At 39.1% G+C, this 27,757-nt stretch overlaps 1 protein-coding gene across 2 annotated transcripts in view; it reads right to left on the bottom strand.

The window, feature by feature from the left end:
• CTPS2 (CTP synthase 2) overlaps positions 1 to 27,757 on the bottom strand; it is an 84,615-nt gene that overhangs the window by 8,924 nt on the left and 47,934 nt on the right. For both annotated transcript variants that reach the window (XM_054189017.1, XM_054189018.1), the window contains exons 14-18: positions 17,603 to 17,699; positions 15,517 to 15,572; positions 13,733 to 13,829; positions 10,447 to 10,591; positions 1,233 to 1,343 (exon numbers count right to left, since the gene is read on the bottom strand). In XM_054189017.1, the coding sequence (XP_054044992.1) occupies positions 1,274 to 1,343; positions 10,447 to 10,591; positions 13,733 to 13,829; positions 15,517 to 15,572; positions 17,603 to 17,699 (465 nt within the window). In that variant the 3' untranslated portion in view covers positions 1,233 to 1,273. The remainder of the gene's footprint in view (positions 1 to 1,232; positions 1,344 to 10,446; positions 10,592 to 13,732; positions 13,830 to 15,516; positions 15,573 to 17,602; positions 17,700 to 27,757) is intronic.

Genomic DNA, 27,757 nt, shown 5'->3' on the forward strand with positions numbered 1-27,757 from the left:
TCATCCAAGCACTGAAAAAGTGACATCTGCAATAGTAAACAGAGAATTACCATTCATAAATTCCACTGAGAAAAGCAAGGTCAAAGCTAAAGGGGCTGTCCTGTACTACGCGTTGGTCTCAAGAAACAGAGCCATGGTATTTGGAGGTGGGAAGGATCCAGGTAAGAGTGAAAAGGAACATTTTGTCACTCTAGGACCAGGTCATGAAATCATTTAACATTCTGTTCTCCATTCTCATGATTTGGGGATATATTATTATCTTTAACATGCGATAAATGAGAGGGAAAAAGAAATAAATTACAAATCACAGAAGAAACCCATGCTGCGGCTAAGGACTAAACTCCAATGTCTAGCATCTCATGCCAGTATTTTAATCAGGAGACCATCAGGCAGAAATGCATCACTCATATGCAGCCTTAATTGTCTGTTTGGCACAGCTGCTCAGTGACTACACCATGTGAGAGGAATAAAATCAGAGGGGAAAGCTGTGTCCTGCTTACAGAACTGCTCAGAAATCCTGAAAAACATGAACGTATACATATTATCAGAGTACCATACCAGCCACAACTCTGTTGAATCTGTGTAGGGAAAATAAAGTAAGACTAAGACTCAAACCCAGATCCTGCAGAGATCAGGTGTCTCGCAGCAAATACAACCTCCGAACTGAAAGGAAATCTATGGCTGCCATGTTTACAGGTGAAAGAAACAATCAATACAACATCACTTTGGCAAAGCCTACGGCAAAAAAAGCTACAACTTTATAAAACTTGTTTGTATCTCTATCACTCTGCAGATTAAAACCAAGTATTTATCTTGGGATGTCTTTGTTGTATCAGTGCCTCAAATGCAACTACAGATGAATTTTAATGCAAAACAGAAAGTAATGTCAACATGGTGTACTCAAAGTGATCTAAACTTGCAAACCAAAGTAATAAAAAAAGAAAACATAATTAAAAAATATATTTTCATTGTATCTTCAAACACTAACACAACCTGATTTTGTACATCATCCTACATATAAGCTGGACCCAAAACACTTAGCAGACTTTAATACAACAATTGCAGAGTTAAGCAGCAGAAGAGGAAAACAATTAAGTGCTGCAGGCAAGGAAGAAAACATAAGCTCTCAGATGGGATTTGAAACAAAAGGGAGAATCAAGATAAATTTGTCTCCTGTTTCAAGTCTAGAAGAAATAAATGTCATAAGGCAGGATCAAAACGATTCTGTTTACCTCAGCAGCATCATCCATTTCTGTGATCTCATACAATCATTTCAGCTCATTTCTGAATTAGAGAACTCTTTCTCTGGAGAGCTGTCATCGCTGAGGTCACTGTAGCTGTCACTGTTAAAAGCAACACACAGTCAGAAGGATCTAAACCAAATATTGTATTTCAAACCCTCCAACCCAGATGATGCACATGACAAACACTTTCCTCAAATGCAACCCATTTCCAGAAAACTACTTTAAGCTCATGCTCAATTTTGGTATTTTAGAACACGCTTCTCTACAGGGCTTAAGTTTGGAGCCTAAGAACTGATGAGAAAAAATATTCCACCATATAAACAGTATGTTCCATTTCTTTTTGCTTGGCTCCTGTACATTCATTCTACAGTTTGCTGGTGCTGTGTGCCTGCAACCATGATTAAAACCATGGAGAATAACAGGTATTCAGAGCAAGACTAAAAGGAATTTCTCCTTTATAATAAAGAAAGTGACTGTTTGACCAAAGAAAAAGCTAAGGCAACTTTATTTACTCAGAATGCTTCAATTTATACTTAAATTACAATTCTCGCTCTTCCAGTGAGAACATAAATTGTTGTCATTGCACCAAGCAATATCCTGACAGTTTTTCCTGAGGTTTTATTCCCTTCTGCTGTTTTCTGAGAGAAGTAGACTGATTTTCACAAAACAAACTGCCATGCAAGTGACCGTTTTATAAGTGGCCAGAACAAGTAAACAGTGAAGGACAGGAATCACCACAGTGACCGAGACAAAGAAGTGCCCACAAACCACATTTTCAGTCCGCTGTGATGTCTGTCAGGTCTCCAGGTTTACCTTAACTCCAGCCTCAACCTCCCCCTACTACACTTCATCTCTACAGTCTGTTTTCCAGATGCTTGAATTTCCCAAGATCAGAAGCCAGCATAGGGAGCCCAGGGAACTGACAAGTACATCTAAGAGGCAATAATTCTCATCAATTCTGTGATACATCAGAGTGCAGGTTATGGTTAATACAGTACAGGTGGGGATCTCAGACCTCGTTTGTGTGGGCACAGCAGTGCCAGCCTTGGGTACCCACTCTACTGCGGCCGCTGCGGGCCTGTCTGCTCACATCTCACTCACCACATACACCTTCATCCTCCAGCCAACAGGGCCTCAGTCACATCACGCTCCCCCACTGTGGGCGTGATCTCCCACCGAGACATCAAGCACATCACCACCCCGTGTCCCGCCTAGACACAGCCTTAGCAGTTGATCCGCAGTGACCGCCTGCTGTGCAATGGTTCAAGGGGAACCACGTAACCCCGCAGCTGGAGATCTTTGATCTAGCCTGCAATGTGGAACAGTGAACAAACTGCACTCAGTTATACTGGTGCTTCTTACTGAGCGCTGCTTTGTAGCCTGAATTTCATCCTCTCTTCTTTGCAAAAAAAAAAAAAAAAAAAATTTTTTAAAAATCACGGCCATTTAATGGAGTGGGACAGGAGGAGTGGCACCAACAGTCATCTCATTTAATTTCTCCCTCTGACTGTCAGGAAAGTCTCCCACAGTTGCAGCAAATCACTGTACCAAATTCCGACTTTTCTAACATTAAGACTTTGCCTATAGCATTCTGCCCTTCCTTTGCATGACACGTATGTTGTCTCTGCGCTTCTCATAAAGAATGTGTCATATCAGGCTAGTGAGAAGTGCTCAACTTGATCATTTCACCAGCTGGCGAACAATTACACAGTTCAAGTGAGGAAAGTGTTGTTAACAGCACGATCAAGCATGCCAGATGCACACAGACAAACACAACATCACCAACGTTGTACTTACTTCTTTCTGAAAGTACCCATGGAAACATGGAATAAAAATTCATCATTATTAAAACAGTTTTGCACTTTCACATCACAGCAAAATAGCAAAAATTTTCCACAGAACAGAGGGTAAAACTGTGCAGAGAGCTGCGTAATCTCATGATAGCCCTGGTTTAAGCCCAAAGTCTTCAGAAAACTTTTTTTTTTAATGGGTTCTGCTGCCTAGTGGCAGTCACAGCCCAAAAACACATGCCGGAGCTCCATATACACCACAGTACGGGACACACATGCTTAAGTAAAAATGCTCATGGGCCAATGAGGTGAGTGGAGAACTGCCCAGCTTCATCTCTTGACGACAGTTACATGCTGATCCCCAGCCAGCACTCTCATCATCGGCCCTCCCCCACTCAATGTCATGGGGTTTAGAGGCATTCACCCACAGAAGCAGTCACACAAGGCTGGCTGCTTCCATCACTTCATTGATTTACCACCCCAGCTTCTCAGGCCTTTTTCCAGTTTGGGAAGCTGAGGGTCACTTGGCTAGCCACTAGCCCAAAGGCTAAAACACTTAGCCAATGACAATTTTGTTCCTGTTTCCCCACTTCCCAGTTCAGCACAAGGCTTGACTCCACACTCCAGAGCAGGCCTCTTGTCGCCACATTCTTGACTGTTTTGCAGTAGCACCTCAGGTTCTCCCCTGCTTTAAGGCTGTCCTCCTGGGTGTAAGTCAGTTGTATCTCTAATAGGCAGGCCACAGTGGCAAGAAAGGTAGGGGAAATATCCAGGTAAGGGTCAGCCCTTGAACTTCAGACTCAGGTTAACTGTCAGTCTCACAGTTTCAGCTTCTTGAATGGTATCTCTAAGCACCTCCAGACTGTGGCATCAATTACCAAGAAGAACTTGGGGTCCAAGGAAACCTGAACTTCTTCAAGAATAAAGCTTCCACTGAAAGCAAGCAGGGACTCATGAATCTTGGCATATCTGTATCTGTGTGCTACAGCTTCAAACCAGAGCTGATGTCCAGTTTCTACGATTTACTGTGATATGAACTGTACTCAACTGGTAAGTAATCTGAAGAAAAGCTCCAGGTGATATTAACCACAAATGAGTCATCCCCTCTCTTCGGAATAAATGTGTACTTCCTTTCAAATTACATTGAGTTTCTAGACAGATATTAAACACAAAACCCAAATGGCTATTTTGTGCTTATAGTTGCTAATATTATGTAACCTTACTTCAATGTGCTGGCTGTGAAAATGGTGGTGGTGGTGGAAAATCAAGTAAGCCCGGCTTTTCCTTTATGATATTCTTTTTCACGTTGAGCCCTCAACTGAAAAAATATGCTTGCATTTCCTTCATCAAGTTTTCTCTTAGTTTGTGTACAAATTAATTAGTAATTACCTTGGGCAGGAACCTGACACCCACTTTATCTTGTTTGTAACTATTCCCACAACACTGGACTCCAAAAAAAAGGATCTAGCGAGCAGATTTAAGGCCACTACAGTGGTTCTATTCCATCTTTTTTTTTTTTCCGTGGGATCTGGAGTATAAAAATGTGGCCAAGAGAAAAACAGAACAAAGCTCAGAGTATGCAGCGTCACTCCATCTAGTCAGTCACTTCAGTCTTCAAGATCAAGAATTGTAGTCACTTTGATCCTTACACCTAATCTACCTGTAGTTAATGGAAATACATTCACTGCAAAGTGAAATACCAACCAGTATCTAAGCTGGTATTTCACTTTGCAGTTAACTGCAACGCGGAACAACTACTAGTACCTAGCTGGCATTCGATTTTGCAGTAAACTACAACATTATTTCCTGACTGGAGCAAGGAAAACATCCTCTGTTGAGAAATTACATGACGGGGCTTTATTCTGTTTTAAAGTTCACTCATCCTCAGGTATCTGTCTTCTCAAGACATAAGCAATAAAAAGAGCTTTCCCCTGCATGTGCTCCATTATTACCAAATTCATGCCCTTTTCAGATCTCTCTGTTCTGCTGACAGAGGCATCATCATAACTCTGCTATGCATCAGTATAAAGCACGGAAGGAGGTAAGATCAGAAGATTCCCTATTGGTATGGTATCGAAGGCAGCCGATAGCCGGGGCCACACAGCATGAGGCTGGAATGCATCACCTCAGCAACCAATCTCAGCTACAAAACCACTAGAATTAAGACACAAGATCAATTTTAAACCTGTATTTCTCAAACAGCTGCTCAAAAGCCCCAAACTGCCTGCTTTCGATGCTTTTAGTAAGAAACAAAGGCAACTGTAAAATGGGTACTCCCTGAACATTCTGTTTGTTTCATTTTGAAAATCCAGATTAACATTCTTTAAAAACAAAGGATTTGACACAGTTGCAGGGGGGCTTTTTTCATCCTTTTTAATGTATCATTAACAAAAAAAAGTCCTTTTCCAGAAATGGAAGCAATTTAAACAATTGTTACAGTAATGCTATTCCTGTAAAGGCAGGAGCCAAGCTAAGTGCATTTCTTCCTCAATCCAAATTAAAGATAAACATAATTACTTTTAGTACAGGCTGTGACAGTTTAAAACAAACAATTGTTATAGCTTTCGAGAACCTAGCAAAAAGCAATCTGTCAATTATCATTATTATTTCCCCCATATAAAGCTGAATGATTAAAATTATTATAGTCATTAAAACATTATTTAAAGTAAATGCATATTTGATTGTGCAATGGTTATAATTGCAGTCACCCATATTTCTCAGTGCATATTTTTATGAATATATGATCATAAAAATTAACATATATCATTTATTGCGATCCCCATCATTATATGATCCTTTGCTTCCACGAAACATCATTTCATTAAAGCATCCCTCAGCACATACCTAAGACTCTCCAGTTCCAACCTGCCAGACATCTGCACTCACAAAACTGGACCTAGAATAATGGTTTTATTAGGACCCAGCATTACAAAAATCACAACCAAGATGCCAGAAGATATTTGGATGTTATAAAAACTCCCAGCTGAGTGTCATGCATGGGTTTCAGTTCATATAGCTTTAGACATCTTCATCTGAGATAGTTGCCACCAGCTTCTTACAGTCAATGGAGAGAAACAGGCACTTGTGGAGCATAATGCTTCTGACTCACTCAACCATTAAGATGAGCTATTTGGCTCCTTTGAAGTGTATATTAACTTAGCCACTACACAAAAAGACTTGGGGTGACCAGCTCTGAAAACATCTAACATTAAAATGACAAAGTAACTGCCACAACTAACTATTACTAAGTTCATCACTAAGTACCACTATGGTTGAGAAGGGATTTCCTTTAAAACTTTTTCTGTAGTTTTCTCTAAGAGCTCTGGGGTCTTAGCTGCTCTAATCATCCTCACCTGGGGCCTCCACCTATGGGCCCAGGAGCCTTGGCCCCCAGTCCTTGCCCACGCTATGTCACAGGCATGCCTGTACCCACCTCTATAGTTCTGTACTTGGTGACTGGACTTCCTGGATTGACCTCAGACCCAACCCATCACTTTGCACTTCTGCATTGGACTGTCTGTAGGACATAATGAATGTCACTGGAGCCGGTCCACTTGCCTTCTTTGGCAACTGTGGCACTGACTCCTGCTGGTGAAGGCACTACCCCTACTAGTACAGCTGCTGCCCCTGCTCCAGTATTGCCTTCTTTTGTGGAGCAGCCCCTCTCTTGCTGCTCTCTTGACAGTCTTCAAGCCACAAGATTTTCTTCACTTTCTTCTGAAATGTCTGCATTGGGTCAATGACAGAAATATGATGCTGTGCCAGATCTATTATTGGTTGGGGACAATGTACAGGGACATCAGAGATAGCCCTGCCCATATCTCCTTTGTCCCTCATACACCAGAACATGTCACACATGTCACATAAACACAGAACCTGTTTATAGGTTGTTGCCCAAACCTGCCTACACAACTGAGACAGCTGGACCACGTTAGTGCAGTAAGCACCATATGGACAAGCTTTCTGAGGTTTTTTTCTTTATGCTCCACTCCTCCTGTCCCCTGGCCACTTTTGTACCTTGTCTCTGAATGCAACTCATAAGTCATCTTTTATTAATAACCTGCCCAGAATTTAACAGATTATTCTGTCACTAGATGGTATTGGATTGGTGCCTTCCATTAGCATATTTACTAACGACTTGCAAAAATTTCTTTTGGCAGCAGTCATAGTTGCCCACGCTTTCTCACCTAGGAACATCTCTCACTTTCTACATTTCCTCCCATCTACTGCACATTTGCGTTATTCCAAAGAAACACAAGATTTCATTATTTTCAGCTCAGGTTTCTAAATTCTCTGTATCTTTTTATGTTATTTCTTTGTTCTGAATAGTGCTTTTGGCTCTTCTTTGAATTATATTATTTGCAAATATCATTCATACACTGTAGCCTACTATTGAAGGCCGTTAATAAAGATGTTGGTTGAGGGGAAAGAAGAAATAAAACCTGCTGATGCTAAACTTGCTCTGCAAAAAAACCCCAGCAACATGGCTTTATTGTACATCAGTGGTTTTGCAATCCATATGACAATGTTCCCAAAGATAAGCCAGTTTTTATTACTTTTTCCAAGTGAAATTCTGTAGGACTCAGTAAAAGCCAACACTACATCTGAAGTTCTTCTCTTAATCCACAAGTTTTCTATTAAAACCTTTCAGTTTCTCTTAAAAAGCAGCACATTTGTGGGTATTGTACACTTTCTGAGCATCTCCTGTGGTTCTAGTGCTCTCTGTCCTTTAAAATGAAACATGTAAACTGGCAGCCCCTCGCCTTCCTCAGCTCCTTATGAAATGGTGACTTCAGTATTTCCATGGAAAGATTTCGAAAAGGTCATGATTTAAAAGCATTCACAAAGAAATTAAGAGCATGGCTTTGTCTGATGGTTGGCCACGCATGCCGTAAAGCACGAGAGACTGCAACCACAAAGGCAACTTAGATGCCCAACTACCACTTCAGGTAACTAAGTAATAACTCATCACTGAGTTACTCCAATCCTGTCTTTGGTTCTTAATTGCCTCTGTCTACACCAAAGCTCCTGGGAACTAAGTTTACCCCAGAGGATGCATTCCGGTCTCAAACTAGGTATGCTCATGCCTATGTGTAAGCATTCTCAGGCTGTCTACCAGACTAGGCCTCACAAAAATTTAAGAGAAGGTTTATTCACTTTTATTTATTTAGGGCACTCTCCTGGGAGGTGTGATGCATCTTCAAATTTACTGTTTGCTTTGCTTAGAAGCTAAGGCTTCTGTCCAGGTGTCAGATGTTCTAAAGTTGTGTCCTAATTATGGGGCTGTTAAATATTCTAGGGTAATGATTTCCTGTTAAGAATCTCACGCTGAAGTATGTATTTCCTTTTGTCTCAAGACTTCTTCATTAACTCTCTTTTTAGTGCTTTTAATAGCCTAGTTTAGGTAATCTGCTGGAGTTGCTGGCAAATTCTCTTTCAGGTTATGTGTTTGCTCTAGTCAACAGCGCGACTACAACTCGTGTAGGCAGTGGTGGATAAGGTATGCAGAAAATCCCCTCCTCAGATTTGTTTCAGTCTTCTTATGACATGCCTTAGCTTTACCGTTCAAGGAAATCACTAGCATTCTGGGGTTTAAAGGTTTAAACTGGAAATCCTTTCCACTCAGCAGGTGGATATGCTAATATGAGTGGGTGTGCTGTAATTTGCACTGAAATTCCCTCCTGAAAGTTCTTCCCTGCAAAATGCTCCTCTTTCAGGCCCAAAATGTTTTTCCGTTCCAATGCTCTATCTCAAGACAGAGGGGTTTCCTTGATTGCTGTGTAACCAGGTAAATGGCAAAATTTGTATTTTTATATATAAAGTTTTGGGGTATGAATTTTTGTCTTTGCCAAATGGTTAAGTGTTGGTTGGAGTTTATTGTATGAACATGAAGAAAAAGAGTTTGGTATACTTTTTTATTGATTATATATTAATTTAAATAAGTGTAAGTGCAGCACATTCAGTAATTGATGAAATTTAAAAGTCAAGGTTAGAAAATATATTTGCTGTAATGCGAAGGGATGTAAATTTAAATTAGTGTGACCCATGCAGATCACTCATTCAAAAAAAGTAATTTTTCTTTATCTCAGAGACATGAATAGGTATACTCATGGGAGGAAGCAGTAAAAGAAAGCACATTGGGACCTGGGAAACAAGATGAACTGTGAGACAGAGAGTGCCCACAAGAGGAAAAGACTGAAGGTCACTGTGCTTGAAGACTCCCCTTCCTGCCAAGCACCACAAAATTTTGACCTGTGTAATGCACTGGCACAAATTTTAAAAGGTAGATAATGTTATGACCACTAATAACAAAGACAGGCTAAGGTAAGAGGAGTATTTCAATCAAGCTGTAGTTTGCAGATCAGAAAGAAATTCTCTCTGTATGTAGATCATCGCACAATTGGCCAGGGTGAGCAAAGATGAAGTGCATTTATGAAAGGGTACCAAAATAGATTAATCTGGTCTGGCTTGGCTATTTTCCATTACTACTGAAACCTAAACAAAATTTCTACTTCTCACTTAAGAAAAAGACCTCATTTTAAGAATAGAAAGCAATGTTCAAAAAAAACACACAAAAAAACCCAACCAAAACTAGTAAGTTTGCTGCCTTGTTTAGGGGAAAAGACAGTAAGCCAGGGTTAGATATGTTCTGTGACATTATTCAGTCATTCTGTGATTATTTTTTTAATTTTTTTTTTTCATTTTTGTTATTGTACCCTGAGCTGCCCCCTGACCTCTTTATTATTGTTATTGTAATGAAATTGTTACTGCTATTAATATCATTCAAATAAACAAGAATGAATTAACACTGGCGAAAAACTATTGCTACATTCAACAAACCAAAAACTCCGTGTCCAAGGCAACTGGCACAAAGGATTTTGGTTTGGCTGAACCATGCAGTTTTGATCCAAACCCTTCCATAAGTCTAAAGATATCCCAACTGTCTTGTTGCAGGCCTGCCTCTGCTCGATGGTACTAATTATTTAGCTACTGCAAAATAAAATCAGTTTTTTCTTTTCTGTTACTATAATCATTCAAATACAACTCAGTAAGAATTTCACTTCATTATTTGATCCTCTAGGAAATCTCTTTCCCTGTGAAACTACCGTTAATGAAAGTTAACATAGGAGGTGACTAACTTCACATGAATTTACTCCAGGCTTTTTACTTCTTTCTGGTTATAGTGTATGGATCTGGGTTTAGCTCTAATAGCCTCTGAAAAGGAAGTCAGGAACTGTGCTTCCTGCTTACAGATGCTTTTACATCAGGGTTTATGTTAGGCATGTACAGGAACAAGTAAATCAATACGTGAAGAACTCCCTTTCCTCTTCTGGACTTCTGAATTGATGGATGGGATAGTTCCCGCAAAAATGTGACTGTCAAACTGCAGGCACGTAAGAAAGAAAGATTACCTTGGAGACAATTTACATCCACGTTGCAGGTATGCATTGAGTGTCCCAGTCGCTGCTAACAACAGTCCAAGGTATGGAGGTGAAGGTTTCATAGGTCTCGAGGAAAACTCTGGGTGGAACTGAACTCCCACAAAATATGGGTGATCTGCAAGATAGATGTCAAAGAAAATTATAAGATGTAGGAAGAAGACAGTAGAATAACTGTTAGGAAAAAAGTTTATTGAAGATTTCACACAGGAGTCCAGAAGCCAGATCAGCATGTGTGAATTTAAGGGCGGGGCAGCAGGAATCTTAACTTTTTCCACAAAAATTAACTGACAACAGAGGCCGAAGGTTAGTAAGGCCAATTAAGGAAAAATCATCCTGTGATTCAATCTTAACGCGCAAAATGATGTAATTAAAAGCTGAATAATAAACCTGTACTGACATGTAAAGGAGGGAAAGGGGGAACAACCACAAAGTCTACATTTATCACATTATTTTCATAGTACTTTGGCTTTCAACACATATTTACGCATGTATATTCAGAACATGCACCCATACATATCTGAGCGAAAAACAAAACAGTTCCTAAAAAACCAAGCATTACCATACAGCAACTATTTACACACTAAAAGATGGATATGAAAGAAACATACAGAGAAAATTGGGGAAAACAAGCTTCAAATAATTAGGCCTAGAAGGGATCTCTTGGGACATTAAGTCCAGTCGCCTGCTAGTGAATGCAGCTACATCGTGTAGTCTCATGCACAAAGGGTCAAGGCTCTGTCGTAACACCCCCTAGGTTTTTTTGCTCCCACTAGAAAGCTCTTCTAATACTCCCTCCTTTTGATTAGAAACCTTTTCCTAATTCACAGGCCATCTTTATTACAGCCAACTTATATCCATTTCTTGTGGTGCTCTTCTTGCCTGCTCTTTATTCTGTGTGATTAAGGATGACAACATCACCATCACTCAACTCCATCTGCTGAGCTAAACAAGCCATGCTGCTTCATCTTCTCTTAAATCTTTAGCTGTTTCCCAATCAAAGCACCTCTTTACTACTGCTTGTTTCCTTTCTGTCTTCTTTGAAAGGATAAGGAAGGAACAATGTTTTCATACTCTTCCATGCTGTGCACCTGCTCCTTCTTTGAATATTGTTTTAATATTCACATTAACCACTTCTAGTGCCAGGACACTGGACAAAATGAACCATAGATCTCTTCCAGTTTGACAATTTCCAAAACAATCCCAAACATTCAAGGAACTTCTCTGCAGTACAGAGTATTTGATAACAAGAAAGCTGGGGTTTTCTTCTATGAAGATAAAGGTAAACCATATGATGTAGTACACTGCTCTTCTCTCTGCTTCTACGTCTTAAAGACAACATGAATCCTAAATTTATCCCATAACTTCTTTCTCTCTACCATGCAATTTAGTTCTTTAAAGCTGTAAAACAAGACAATGACAAAGCATCAAATATTTCCCGTGGGGATATTTTGCTTAAAAGCTTTGCCTAAGCTATCTGGTGTACTGTTATTTCTGCGCTTCTGCTCCAACCCGCTTTCCTCTCTATGATGATTGTTTTTCTTTAGTAATCAGAGTCTCCTTGGAGCCCATTCTGAAATAATCCCAGGTTTTACTGCTGCTTTTATTCTTTTCACACTAACATGCAATTTAAAAATCCTGCCTGATTTATTTCACAATGCTTTCTATAGAAGTTGTTTCATGCAGGGCAGACAAAATAGCCTCCCAACATCAGCATGCATAACAGAGGTAATTTATCAGGAACAAACTAAGCAAAGAACACCATGGCAATTAGTAGTTTATGAATTCACATGTATCCTTTGCTCTCAGATTACTCTCTATGGTGCAGTTGCTTGACACTGAATATGGACACCTACTTATAAACCCAGGTTCAAAATTACAGCACTGTTCTTCAACATACCATGGAATATAAACTGAATTCTCGGAAGCATCACGTCACAAATAGTACTCCATAGGATGATAATATATTCTTATGATAAATCTATGTTTCTGTGCGTGGAATTTATCTTAACCAATGGCAATTAGGGGCCATGTCAGAAAAGAAAAAAATATGTTGTAAGATAGCCTGAATCTTCATGTGCCTGATACTCATCCAGCCAATAGTGACTTAACAGCAAGGAGTTAATCAAAGAATCAAGCAAACAGAAGGAGACACAGACTGTTGGAAGGCATCTTGGAAGGTCTCTAGTCCCGCCTCCTGCTCAAAGCAGGGTCAAGTTCAAACTTAAATCAGGTTGCTGACAGCTTTACTCAAGTTTTGAAGGTCTCTATCCGCAAGGATGGAGATTTCACAGCCTCTCTAGGTAACGTATTCCAGTAAAGTTTTATACTTTGGCTATATTGCATGTATATATATTTCATATACGCGAGGAAATTGAACACAGTTATATATGGGACCCGACTAAGAATATTTGGGGGTGCTTCGGGAGCAGGCCAATGTCATCATGAAGCTGGTTGTTCTCTTTAAAAGGCCAAGGTGATCATGAGATCCCGGATGACTGGAAAAAGGCAGGCACCGTGCCCTTCTTCAAGAAAGACAAAAAGAAGGATCCAAGAAACTTCAGGACAGTCAGCCTAACCTGCGTTTATAGCAAGATTATGAAACAAATCCTCCTCCAAGGCATCTCCAGACACATGAAGGACAGGGCACAACAGGCTTGGGAACAATAAGTCTTTGGATGCAGGGAGAGCTGTAGCCTTCATTTACCCTGACTTTAGCAAGGCTTTTGATATGGTTTCCTAGCACCCAAGCTGGGAGCTATGGACTGCAGGTAGACTATAAAATGTGTTAAAAAATGGCTGTACTGTTGATTCAAAGAGTAGTGGTGGGTGGGTTTGAAGTCTAACCAATAGGGTACTTGGAGATACTCAAAACTTGACTGATACGGTGCTCAGCAACCTGATCTATATTTGAAGGTAGCCTTGTGTTGAAACAGAGGGTTGGACTAGATGACCTCCCAAATCACTCTATGATTCTACACAGCCAAATCCCACTGAGCTAGAATTATGACCTTTTGGAAACGGAGCATGTCTCCCCTTGATAACCAAATACATGCACAATCCTTGAGAAGCGTAGGACTTCTCCTAACATCCTCTGAATCTTCACCCATTGTAATACACAGGTGGAGTCAGCAGTATCTCCCAACATGATCTTGGCTGTTACAACAGCTAAATGTAGTCCCTACATGTCATTTAACAACCTACAGTTTACACAGTTTTAATAGATGCGGAAAATACAACAGACAAGTAAGACACTCACTCTCCAGTTCAATAATTTCCATTCTGTTCCCTTCCGTATCATGGCCAACAAATTTCAAACCTTTATCTTCAAAGCAATGAGTCAATTCTGGGTTCACCTGAAATATTGAAAGTAATAATGATTGTAGTTCTATTTATTTTTGGATTTAACAAACAGTAGTAGATAATCGTAATGTTTCTAGTATGCATATAAGAATGAAAAGAATTGAGAAAAGAGTTGGGAACCTTTTCTTTCTTGTTTTAACAACTCTGGTATAAATTTGTAAAAGTGAGCATGCTTATTTAATAAGACATGATTCAGTAATTTTAAAACTTACTACATAACATTCAAAAGATTAAAGCCAAGGTCCCTTCTGCTTGCTATCCTCCTGCTTCTGAGCAGCTTGCTTTGATTTTTAAAAGGCCCACTACGGTAGGCGTAAAGACTGACCTCCTATTTGAACACTGCATTTCAGTGGTTATGACACAAGCTGTGGTTCAGCTCCTCCTTGAAACTGAGGAGCTCTGCAGTGAGCTGTTTCATTTCCTTGGTGGTGTTCTAACCACTCGGTTAATATTCAAACTCTGAGCACCTTTACCACCATTCTCCTTCCAGCTTTTTAAGTAAACTTAACATTGTTTGAATCAGTTTGTAGCATGCACGCATCTCATAGCTCAGACCCCTCTGGAGATACTGATGGAGTCAGGTCCCTTCTGAACTATCTGAGATAACTCTAGGAGTCCAGGTCTTGTCTGTCTCCTTGAATGACAGTATTTTGAATGTACACAGACACCTTTACTCAAATGTTCTCAAACAGAGGAGTGGACCTATACAAGGGTCCTACAGAGTTGGATGGCAGGAAGCAAGTGATCTGAATTAGCCTCCAAGTTGTAGATGCCTGAAGTCTGCCTACATTTAGAGTATGAAAGAATGTGCTTTACCTGAACATAATCTAAGCCTTTAAATAAGCCAAATCAGCCAAGGAGCAATGCATTTGAGGATTATAAGCCTTTACCTTTCAAATACTTCACAGGAAGTCAAGTCAGGTAATATCTGACATCACTCTCCAAGATCATTTTGCTAGACACTGCACCATCTCTACCACAGAAACAGTACACTACATTATTCCCCTCTATTGAACACTTAGAAGAAGACCTCTGTGATACTCTGTCTAGTTTCAGGCGCCTCAATACAAGAAAGCGATTGACAAAATGTTGCGAGTCCATAGGAAGTCCAACCAGGATGGTTAGAGGGGTGGACCACATGCAACATAGGAGAAGAGACTGGATGAGTTGGATTTGTTCAGCCTGGAGAAGAGAAGGCAAAGGGTGGATCTCAGTGCTGATTTCAACTATCTAATGGGATGGTATAAAGAAGACTGAGCCAGATTCTGCTCAGAGATGCACAGCACAAGACTGAGAGATAAAAGACAAATTGCCCAAGCAAATCTCCTCTTAGATATAAGGGGGGGAAAGGGTTCACAATGATGTGGTTAAGCATTGGAACAGATTGTCAAAAGGTGTTGTGGAATCTCTTTTTTAAGAGAGATTCAAAAATAGATGGGACAAAATCCTGAGCAGCCTGGTCTAATTTTGAAGCTGGCTCAGCTCCAAACAGGGTGTTGGACCAGAAGACTTACAGAGGTTCCTTTTGATCTAAATTATACTATCTAGCCACTATTAAATTTTGGGTTACGTTTATGTAAGAAATCTCCCATTGGCTTTAAGGAGAATCACGCCTACCAAGAGAAACACAATTTGCTTAAGCTTTAACTTTTGAGCACAAAGTACTTTAGTAGTGCTTACCTCATATCTATGCCTGTGTCGCTCCTCTACAAACATTTCATCACCATAAAGTTTCCCTGAATATACAACAAAAAAGAAAGTAATGCTAATGTGTTGCTTTAATAGTTGTTACAACTATTTCTTGTAATTTAAACCTCAAAAAAAAATTCCCATGTAAAACATAAAAGGACACTATTCATCTCACTCCAGCTTTCTGTTTTTCAGAGGGATGACTAGTTTCTTTTAATTTACTGTTACCTGAGTTTAATCAGGATTCATATAAACATTTCTTGACCAGAAATAGCTTAGGTAGACTAGAGTCTGAAGGCCATGCTTAAACTAGTTTAAATTGTAAAGCCCAAAATAAAATAAAAAATGTTTGAGTGAACAAGCAACATTAAAATCCCTTCAGGGTTTTACAACAGTTGTATGCAAAAGATGCAGTGAAGGAAGCCTTTTAGTAGCATCTGTTCTGTTTTAATAGATTATGCATGGCAGCTGGCATAATACCTCCAACAAGAAACAGAGAATATTGTTCTTCTCTGTTTTCCTGATCTCATTACCCAAATGACTTTTGCAGTCCTCTGAGCCTAATCTGGAACACTCCACAATGCAGATCAACAAGGAGTAAACTAGAGGTATGCAGTAAACCAGAATTTAATCATATATCTTACTTAACATTACAGCTCAAACTTTGCTCTCAATTTATCCTAGTGTCATTAGGATTACTATCTCACTTAGGGGTTGGTACAAGAACTAGGCTGCCAAGAAGATCTCCAAAAATTGTAGAGTGATAGTACTGCAATTTTACAAAAAGTGGTATACGTGTTAATTTTAAGGAACCACTTTTTCAAAACCATTATTTCCATTCAAGTTGAAAAGCATTAGGAACAGGAATCAGATTTCCTGAGTAAACTACCAGAGCTTTCTTAGAGTGTTTGATAAATATGGTCATCTAAACAACTCATAATGCTGGTCAAGAGTTACAACCATGTTAATTTTTATTAACTTTTCCACAAAGCGTTTAGGCCTAAACTAGCACAGGCATTCCCTAGAAAGGCAGATTTTTCATTAAATGGGCATATGTATTACATTTTGGTTTCCTGACGAAGTAAACGACATTTGTAGAAGCTCAGAAGGATATATTCCGTAAGTTCAACATAACTAAATATAGTAATAGTTCAGATCAATGTCAAAGGCAGAGCAGTATAAGAAATATGCCCATATTTATCGATGGACAAGAAACCACTTTTTACACATTTTCAGCTTCACATATATTATTACTGTATAATAGGCTGATGAATAGGAGACAAGTATTACTTCAATTTTAAAATACATATAGATCAAACTGAATCTTTTATTCTATATTCTGGTTGCTTTTATTTTGCCCTTTGAAGCATCCTGTTAGAGCAAATAATTTTCCTTTCCTACAACAAATAATTTGTTTTCCCAACACAAGACTGTTTCCAGGGCTAGGCTAGGTCTAGGGCAGTGCTGTATGAGAGACTGGAGTTAAGCAGGGCCTGGCTATAATTAAGATACAAACTAGCAAACACTATCAAGACAAGGTGAGGACTAAGGCAGCAAGGTCAGATGACGTTTAAGGCTGAGGCGTACTGGCAAATCTAGGGAATGACAAGCAAGGTCATTGTAGGTCTGGCAAGAGCATAATGAGTGGGAGTTTGGGTTAGTTCTACCAAAAAGCTTCAAGGGTAGAACAATAAGCCCTGGTTCACATGTCCTATCAACTCATAAACAAAATAGGAAGAAAATGCTCTGATCTTCCCAAGAAAATAATGAAATAAGCTACCATAAAATGCATTTCAGTTATCTCAACAGTTATCTCACCGTTTATTTAAAGTGTTGGACCCTAACTGACCTTTTCACTGAAGCTTCCAGATGTCTCTCATTTCTTTCTTTACATGCCTATCCTAGATAAATGTATAAGGGGACAGAATCATGAGCTTGGGGCAGCTGTCACACAACTGCTTGCTTGAGGTTGTAGTCCTTTAACAAGATGTGCTTTGGGTGCTTTGGCATTTTTGCTTTGCCCTGTTACAGAGTTCCTATTCAAAAGGCAAGTCATAAGAGCAGAAATATAACTTACTTAAAACAGAATTTTCTGTTTTGAAAATAGTCCTCCTCTTCCCCAGTCTCATTGTTCCACCCATATCTCCAGGATTGTGTTCTGGCATGTCAATAACCTGTAGAGAAAAATTGTTTAAACACTGTTTCATCCAACAAAGAAAAAAAGAAAAAAGAAACAATTGTGTAACAGGCTGCATAGATTTATAAATAGTAACATTATTTATTTTTCCTCCAAGCATTCCTAATTATGACTTCCTCTTTGGTTTTCCTACTGCTTTGTTCTCAGTATTGGCACTGCAATAGACTGAGGATATTAACTGGTGTGAAACTTTTTCATTTAATGTTAAGATCAACAAAAGCAATTATTAATTCCTTAATTTAATTTTTGGAGTGGAAAAAACCTTTCTTTTAAAAAAAATACCAAAACGTTAGCAATAGGATAATTCTGCCAAAAGCTATTCTTGGTGCTATAAAAGTACACAGATTTTTAAAAACTGATAAATTCATAGATGAAAAAAATCCACAAAGTGATAAAGACACCATCTCTGAAAAAGCGAGTCCCTTAACCACACAGTGACAGAGACTGAAAAATTATCCTGGGTAAATATTCCTGTACACTGGGCCCTTTCTTACACTGTTCTTCACACACAATATTCTTTCTTACACTAAGAGGCAGAAAGAACTGTCTTATCAAGAGAGCGGAAGTCCTCTTTTTGGGAAGCGGGAGAAGAGGAGGGCACAGAGCAGCAGAGTGCAAAGAGGGCACTTGAAACAAGACTATAATCTAATGTTGTAAAAGCAGAGTACTAAAAGAGGTGACTCCAACATGTGTGTGCTATTTCAGATCATATATGTAACTAATTTATCACAGGGAGAAAATGGAAAAACCTCCCCCCTCTAACTCACCTTTACTAAAGGGTTTCTCAGATTGCCTAGGAATCCACAAAATACTAAATTGCCTTGTATGAAGAACACGCTATTTAACATGACATTTAAAGAAGAGGATATACAAATACTGGTTTTGATGACTGAGGCAGGTGGGTCAAAATGGAATCCAGGATGGTGGGACTCAGGGGATGTGAGAAACAATGGCTTAGTGGAAGGAGTGCATTTGGTTTTGCTCAGTTTGAAAAATCCTGCTGGGTCTCACAATCATGATTAGACGAAGTCTGTCTCAGAGAGGTAAAACAGTTCAAAACTGTACAAAGAGTTGAGCTGAAACTATGACCTACGTGCTTGTATTCACATATACACACTCTGTGAGTATAATTGACAAAGAGAGGTTCTAAAAATACAAATATTCACACATATGGGTAATCTGGAATTGGATTTTTATTAACCTTAATTTGCCCTCTGGGAGTAATGAAAACAATTTCTGATGATACACTTCATAAAGTGAAGTTATTCAATTTAGAAGGGATGGTGGAAAGTGCTTAGCCTTTGGCCTTGTGCCAATGCATTTCAGCTGTGCAATTATCTCTGTATAATCTTATACCTTCAAAATGTTATTTATAAGCTATATACTCATTATAAAATGTCACAAGCAGAAGTTGTGATCAAACCAGTGGGATATTACAGATACCCTAATTACCTCCCAAATCATGAAGGTGAAAACTATGCAGTACATCCAGCTAAAAAAACCCCAACAAAACACAAACTAAAAAAATAATAAATCATTCATTAGATCTTTATTACTTCAAAAAAAGACGGGATTGTCTGCTTTTACTTTATTTCCTTACATTTACTTTCACTTCTTTTCTGAAGTAGCGGCCACAGAAAACCAGAGGACATCAGAAGCAGTTAAAATGTATACAGCAAACTGTGTGTATTTGTCTAACACTCTGACCTTCTGAAATCAAACGTGTTCCAGGAGGTGTTATTCACTTGCCTACTCCCATACAACAGATAACCTTCAAGTTGCGCTCCTGACTCTTGTCAAATGGAGATGAAGTGCTAACAAGCAGCTACCAAGGACTTCAAGTATATGCTTCTCTTCCGATTACAAAAATTTCATTTAAGAGCTGTTTAACAAATATTTGACAAGTAAAACAATGAGGGATTTTTGTTGTTTGTTTGGGTTTTTTTATATTTGGAGGCTAAAGTCAAGATTAGACATTCCTTCATTCTCAAAAGTGTATCAAGCACCTAAGTACTGTCCCCTCAGCTTTAGATTTTTCTTCCTAAAAATTTGGGGCAGGATGTTTTGGTCGAATTTTGCTAACTGAATTACGGTAATAGTCAGGTACTTGGGGTCACCCCCCCTTCTCAGAAAAAAAACAGATTTCACTATTTCACCTTTCAGTATTCGCTGTGCTAAGATATTCTATCACAACATTTCGAGCATAATGCCATAAATAGAAGACGGCATGGGGATACAATGAGTGGGATGGTAACTTCTTGAATGCTCAGCTCTTAAACTCCTCAACTAAACCACTGGCTCCAAATGAAGTGGACCTGTCTATGCAGTCCACAGCAGATTTCACTAATTTGCTATGCTTAAAGGTGTTCTCCAGGAAGACTCAGAAACATTGGTTAGCAAATATATGGTCTCCTTCATTAAACAGAGCATATCAGTTCAAACAGGTTACAGCCGCACTCTCAGTTCTTCCTTCTTTCAGCAGGCAAAAAACAATCACTGGATGCTCATAAGTCCCAATAAAGCTCTAGATAATGGCCCAGAATGAAGCTCTGCAGGCTTCTGCCACCCTTTGTGTCAGAACTCGACATGGGGCTGCAAGCCCAACAAAAATTCCAGTGGAGAAATGGCCTCGCAAGGAAGATCCAGGCATTTTTCCTCAATTTTTGCCTTCTGAAAGGCCTGCTTCCTTGCCTCAACAGTTACATTAGTGGGGTCTGGGGCACGTATTCAGAAAGGATGCGACCCTTAAAACTTTCACTAATGTCTGCTAAGTCTTAATTGAGGTGCCTTTTAAGAAACACTGCACGATACAACCGTTCAATCTTATTTCTATCTGCAGCAGATTTTCTGCCAATGTGACAGTTGCATTGAGTTTCAGCATCAAGCAGCTTAACGTGTGTCCGTGTTTTGTTATAGATACGTGCATTATAAACCATCTCTCCGTCTTCCCCAAAATTTTTAGGCTTAGGATAGTAAGAAAATAGACAAGGCTTCAAATACTAATTTTTGTAGTCTGGTGAGGAAAGGAGCTACTTATGAAGTAATACCTCAGAGGTACTCTGACTCTGAATCTTCCTTTTTGATCTCCTCTCTGGCTCTGATCAACTTCTGCAACACAACTATCACACGCAGCCCTCAACCTTTACGTATTACATGAGTTTCTCTGCAACAAAGTCTATGCAAGAAGCTTTTGGAAGCAAAGTGGCACTGCTGCCCTACAGCCCAAGGACAGTAATAAGTACCAGAAAAGCAACTCATATTATGGAAAATTTTGCTGTATTTTACAGAATTTATTTGATCAGATAAAAGATGAACCTTCAAGTGGTGGTTATTTTGAACAACTGTGCAACTGAATGCATTCTTCAAAGAGCTTATGCTTCCTGCCACAGCATACATCAGCTCTTACTATGCATTAGCTCTTTGAAGAGCAGAGAACAGCACAGAACAACAGGCACCACAAGCAACAAAAAAGCATCAGCAGAGAGGGTGGGAGAAGGGATAAGGCATTAATTAGGTCTTTCTTACCCAAATCTCTGGAAAACTGCTAACGCTACAGGGATTTTACAGAGATCATGTATTACCTGGCAGACAGCCAGGCAAAAACAAATAATGAATCACTCTGCACATTCTAGATATAAAACAGTCCGATCAGTATTAAATCATGCTACTGATGAACAGTAACTTTAACTACCCATGAACTGCAATCTTCCTTCAGAAATCTACTGCTTGGATCATTTCATTGTCATTTGGAAATATATAAAAGCTAATGAGAAAACCTCTGAAGCCCAGACAGTCAACATAGAGCAACCAAGGCCCCAAAAACCCAACACCTATCATTTTACTAATCACCCTAGGACCATTAAGTTTTGTCTTTGTTTTGCCTCACATCTTGCAATGCCGTTCTGAGGAATACATCCACCTTGATTCCTTGGGGGGATCTGTTTGGGTTTTGTTTGGTTGCTTGGGTTATTTTTTTTGCAGGGGAGGGGATATGGGGATGGAGGGAGGAAGGAGACATTACTTGAACGACAATTTGGTAAGTCAGCTTTGGAAGCAGGTTTTTAGGTTTTTTACTTTTTTACTCTGTCCCAGTCTGGTGAGCAAATGATTTGTCACTGCTGAAAGAAACAGCTATACATGTAAGAGCTGATCAAAGCACGAGGAGAAGCCCCGACCCTAAAGATTAATTGAACACTGAAAAGAGGCTGTGGGACACTCGGCACACGAGATGTGCAGAGGGAAAGCCCACAGGAGCAGGAAAGACAGTGACAGATACTGATGAACATTAATCCCTGCTGAACACAGCTATGAAAAAACCCCAGCAACACAAACTGACAAGGACTCAACCCAAACTAGAGGAACCCATTCTTTTATTGACTTTTGTATCATTCCTCTGTAGGATTAGTCAGTACTTGCTGGATTCGATTTGATCTGTTTCAATCACAAGTTCATCAATAAACAGACCCAGCCACCTACAAATGGGATGTTTATACTAACATTTTAGAAACAATAGTACAAACATTTTAAAGAAAAAACTGACAAACATAACACTAAGAGTGGTACTGACAGCTTCCAACTTGGCAAGTAAACCAAAAAGACACTCTTTCCCCATTCATTCAAAACCAGGAATTTGACATTTTCAATTACTGAAAGAAGGTGCAAGAATCACGTATCTGCCAGAAGCCCTCACTCCCTTGTTCCCCAAAGATATCCTAGTTCCAAGCTAACTCCATCATTGCCCACCAATCTTAAGCACTCAGCCCACTAGGATGGAAGTAGTTGCCATAAAGCCACTTGCAGATTTCGGACTACACAGTGCTCTATTACTCTGGCTGAAGAAATGTTTGTTTTCAAAAAGATGATCACTGTCATGTACAAGATCAAAGCAGAAATCATCAATAGCTCATTCATGCAGCTACACAGTGATAGGAGTAACCAGCTTGAAAAATCCCATCCTCTGCTCTCTTCGCTAAACTATGGAACAGTATCCAAATATTCCAACAAATATCAGCTTAAATTTCTTAAACTCTTAAAATCCCATAGCATGTTACTGTTAACCATTTTCCAGTTCAGGCAATCCTTTTTCCAGAGATTTGTTGTTTCCTATTTTAGAATTAAGTAATTACCCTAGAGCGTTTATACAATTAAAGCCTAAAAACTCCCTAAGATAGATTCTGCCTGATTCTGATACAGAATGTTTTGTAACATTTTCTTCAGAAAAAGTCATAGAGGGTGCAACTCCTTTTTCAAACACTGCTTACTCACTTATAAGCACAGTGCAGTGAACTGAGAAAGTTAATGGAGATGTTGATATGCAAAACCCATATAGATATTGCTTAACAGCATTTTAAAACTCATTCTAGTTATTCCAACCACATGTCTCAGAGTCAGCTTAAAGACTTAATCAAGCAGAAATGTTCAGACCGTTAGTGTTAGCAAAAGGAACAGGGTCAAACAGTGCTGGCTATAGAAATACGCTGGGGTGCCAGTCATGCCATGCCAGGCAGTGCAGGATTTGCCACAGACTTGAATAACTCAAAGAAAGTGGAAAAGTGTTCTTAGGCTTTGGATTGGTCCAGTTCGCATTAACAATTAATGACAAAATACTCACTAATTTAATTTCAGAAAGATCAGCATGTCTGTAACTAGGAGAAATCCTTCCCTTCCTACTGCATACATCTATTTAAAAAATTAGAACTCTGTCACTGCCTTTGACAGGGACTTCTCCAACTCAAATTGCTAGTAGATGAAATTTTGCCCTTACCAAATTCACTTAAATCCACAAAAGATACATCAGGAGGAGGAAGGCATGAAGCAAGTCTGTGTTTCTGAGCATTCTAAAGCAGAGGGAAGAACCTACAATGGGAGACAGAGCTTGATCCTCTCTTCATCGAACATCCCAGCCACAAAGATGAGATGGGGATACTCAAACACAGCCCAAGACTGTTTAAACGGTAGCATGCGCGATGGTCTCTGACTCAGAGAATTATTATATCCTACAGGCAACTGCCATGAAGACTCGGCCACGGAGAAGCCCTGCTAGCTAAGCTATGCAAAGTAGCCAAGGAGACATGAGATTGTCCTTAGTAGAGACAAAGCACAGTACATGATGTTTTACCCTTAAAACTGTCCACAGGGTTCTGTACTTCCACCACCCTGAGTTATCACACATGAGCGAGCTCCCATTCCACTTATTTCTCATTCATTAACAAGGTAGCATTAGTTACAATCACTTCATTATCAGTTATCTCTGCCTTCAGCAAGCAAGGCAGAAAAACAATTTGCTTACTTCAAGGAAAGTAAGCCGGAAAATTGCTTACTTAAGTGCCCACTGCTCCAGACCTTCACTGAGAAGAATTTCTGGTATCAGCTTCCAGGCAATGCTCAGTACCATGACCCGCACTATCCTAGTATTTCTTGAAGAAATTACGCTCATTTGCCATAAAAATCAATATCCTCATAGGTAACATGAAGAGAACTAGCAACTGTTTTCCATCCTATTTCCCTAATGTAATAAGACCGCTTCCAGACTTGCAAGCAAGACTGCCTGGATTCCAACCACTGATTGTTCTCACAGAACAGTGTCACCAATCACCCTGACATCCTGTCCATCTTCCAGATCTGCCCAGTGGTGATTTGGTACTTGATGATCAGAGATGCAGAAACCGAGTCATTTCTTTTAGAAAGGAAGTCAGTGGGCAGCATGTAGAAAATTACAGATTGACCTATCTTAATTTTTATTCTAGTTGGAAGGTACTTTTGTTGTGGTATAAAACTTTCCAGGTAACTTCAGAGCTGAGAAGAAATCTCTGCAAAGGTCCTGGATCAGTTGAAAGAATTCTTTTGAGTAATATATCTCAAACGCTAATCAGAACTGCAAGCCATGGCCACTTGTTTCTAATTATTTTTTGTAAGCCACTCTCCTTTTTCAGGCCTGCCAAGACAGGTGCAGAGACATGTTTGACATAAATTTGTTGAAATTGTGTGTATACGTGCTAAAATATATCAGTTGTTGAAATGGAAATAAAAGACATCTTTCATTTACTGGAGATGGAAAAGCATCTTAACGAAAGGATAGCTATTTGAATAGAAAAACGTAAGGTAATGGTACAATACTGTTCTTTGATATTGAAAAAGAGACTGGAAGTTTTCAAGAGCTCTACTCCCAGAAGAAAGTAAGATATCCAAATGCTATCTAGAGCTTGAAATCCATGTCAGTGATAAGAATACAAATGTGAACGTATCTTTTCTTTTTTTGTCGTTTAACTTCTAAGAGAAATGGCTTTATTCTGTCTGCAATTCAGCCTAATAAATCATTTTTACGTACTCTGACAACATATGCTTGACTGATTAACGACTTCATGCATGCACTTTAAGGTGACTGCACCAACTAGCTTTTGTTACTGTACATATGATTAATATATGTTTGATTAATATATTAATATATTAAAATAACTTCAATATTAAATTGAATTTTTAAACTGAAGGGGAAAAAAAGATACTATCACATTGCTTGATATTGCCACAAGAAAATGCCTTATTTTGAATTTGGAGTAAATGAATGAAACAGAAATAAAAAAGGATTCTAGCTCCATGAGGATTTCTGTGCTACAGACATGGTAGGAAGCAGCCCGTTACCACTCTTCCCACAATTAGGATACCATGCTTCATATCTTTCCCAAAGATTAGTGGCAGACCATGAGCTTTAACGATTGATTGATCACCTTTCGAAACAGACACCAGAATTTAAAACATGACACTTCTACATCAAAAAGACAATCCTCTACTATCTGAACTAAATCTCTGATAGGTGAGCATTTTTATGAAAATCAGTTGAATATAAGGAAAAAAGAATACACTTACTCAGGAAAAAAATCCCTAATGTTTAACTCCTAACTTCTAAGACCAAAAAAAACCCACAATACAATCCAAGATCCCAAGTAAAGGCAAAGTAGTGAGAAAATATCTTGAAATGCTTTAAAGACACTGCTGAGCAAACCTGTTAAACTTCTACAAGGTATTTTGCAGGTTGTGTATCTTTGCAAAAAAATCCCACTGAAGTTGTAGACAACTGCAGACAATTTGTGAAAGTAAATGTTACTCTACTCCTTGTGCCAAAATCCCGTGCCAATCTAATTCATTTAACAAGCAGCTCAGCTGAGTCCACCCTGCAAAACCACACAAAACAACCAGCTCATGCCAACCACTGTAACCTTTAATTGAAGCAATTTGTTCTGATGAGCAAGTCTATTTTCTTTTCAACTCTGCTTTTACATTTAAGCTGTAAATTTATAGAAATGAAGATAGATACAGGTAATGAAGAAGTGTAGATAATGAAAGCTAGAGTAGTCCTCATACTCATTTACAGTGTAGTCATGCTTCTTCCTACCTTCCATCTCCTTTTCTTTGTTTTCGTTTTTGCATTTTGAAATGGGATCTCACAAAGGATCACAGCCAGGAATAACAAACACTGCCAGCTAAAGTAACCGGTTTTAGAAGGCAAACAGGATCAGTTTTAGCGTTTAAACAGACATTCATATCTACTACGCAGATATCTTGTAATATTTTATACGCATTTTTGTATTGCACTCCTTCCCTCTTCCCCTTTGGAAGCTTCTGGTTTTGTTTAACTCCTGTTTAAATGTCACGCCAGTTCCCTCATCTCTATCATCCAGTAACATTCTGTTCCCCGTAACAAAAGCACACAAAATAAAAGGAGCTATAGAACTGAAGTTGGCCACCACATTACTTAGTGGTCCTCACACTTAATTTACTAATTTGAGACATTCTAGTAGTGATAATCTTATGGACTAAATGCATGACAGACATATTATAACAGGGAATTTCTAGGCAGAAAGCCTCTGGCACAAACACTGTAATTTTAACTACTACCACTTGTCTTCCATGGCATGCCCAAGATAATAAAAGTACCTTGTCCTATCAAGTCTCTCATGCCTGTAATTTGGCCTAAATTACAGAGAACAATCTGAATGCTGGATATCTCATTAGTCATAAAGAATGGACATTTAGTCCTTTGGAAAGCTCTCCAGCAAAGAGTTACAGGATTTTCTTTCCTCCACGGAGTGATAGCAGTAGTGGAGATTACTTTCATGAGTCGTTATCCTCTCTCCCCTACACACATCATATTTCTCATTCCAGCTGGAAAACTGTAAGAACTAAAGCAAGTGCTGTATATCATATAATGGTAATCAAGGCACTGACTTTTAATTCTAGGATTTCCTAAGAATACTGTGAACTACGTAAGAACAAAAAAAGGAAGACAGCATAGGTAGATAATTACGATGATACAACTTTAACTAGTGAGATTATCTTGCAAAAAAGTACCTTGGCACTTTCACTAGTGTCTATCTAACAACAGTACATATCTCACAAGCTTCAGAAAACCAAAAGAAATTATATATATTAATATCACAGCAGAGCTCAATTATCTTAATTACCTCTGCCAGCCATTTCAGGGATGCTTTGTACAAGCTGTATATTACATTTAATAGTTTCCTGCTTCCACACAGAAAACTTCAGCTGGCCAAACAACATCTTGCCTGGAAGAATCTTAATTCCGGTAGAAGATTTATGACATACAATCCAAATCCTTTTTATTTCAAGCAGAAGCTACGAGTCTTCCTTCTGAGCAGGACCCCTCCTGTCTCGCTTTGTCTGTTCTGACTGCTCCAAAAACCTGATAAACATCACTGTCCAGACCTTAATTTAATTCTGCACTCCTTGTGATCCTCCCCCTAGCACATTAACTCTATCCCCTTCAACATCAAATGACAAGAATTCTTTGGAATTTGCTTTCCTAAATTGTCTTTATACAGGTATTAGTGGTCAAGTTCAGATTCCGTTTAAAAAGACAAGTGGCTTGACCAGTTGCATCCATGCCACCTACATTGTCAGAGCTCAAATGTTAATCACTTCCTCACCCAACAAGACACCAGCGAGCACCACTAGGATGCTTGGATTCAACTACGAGGTCCAGAATTAACATGACAGTACAGATATACCTGTGCAGCTCTT

Source organism: Rissa tridactyla, chromosome 1 (genome assembly GCF_028500815.1).
Source record: "Rissa tridactyla isolate bRisTri1 chromosome 1, bRisTri1.patW.cur.20221130, whole genome shotgun sequence".
NCBI lineage: Eukaryota > Metazoa > Chordata > Aves > Charadriiformes > Laridae > Rissa > Rissa tridactyla.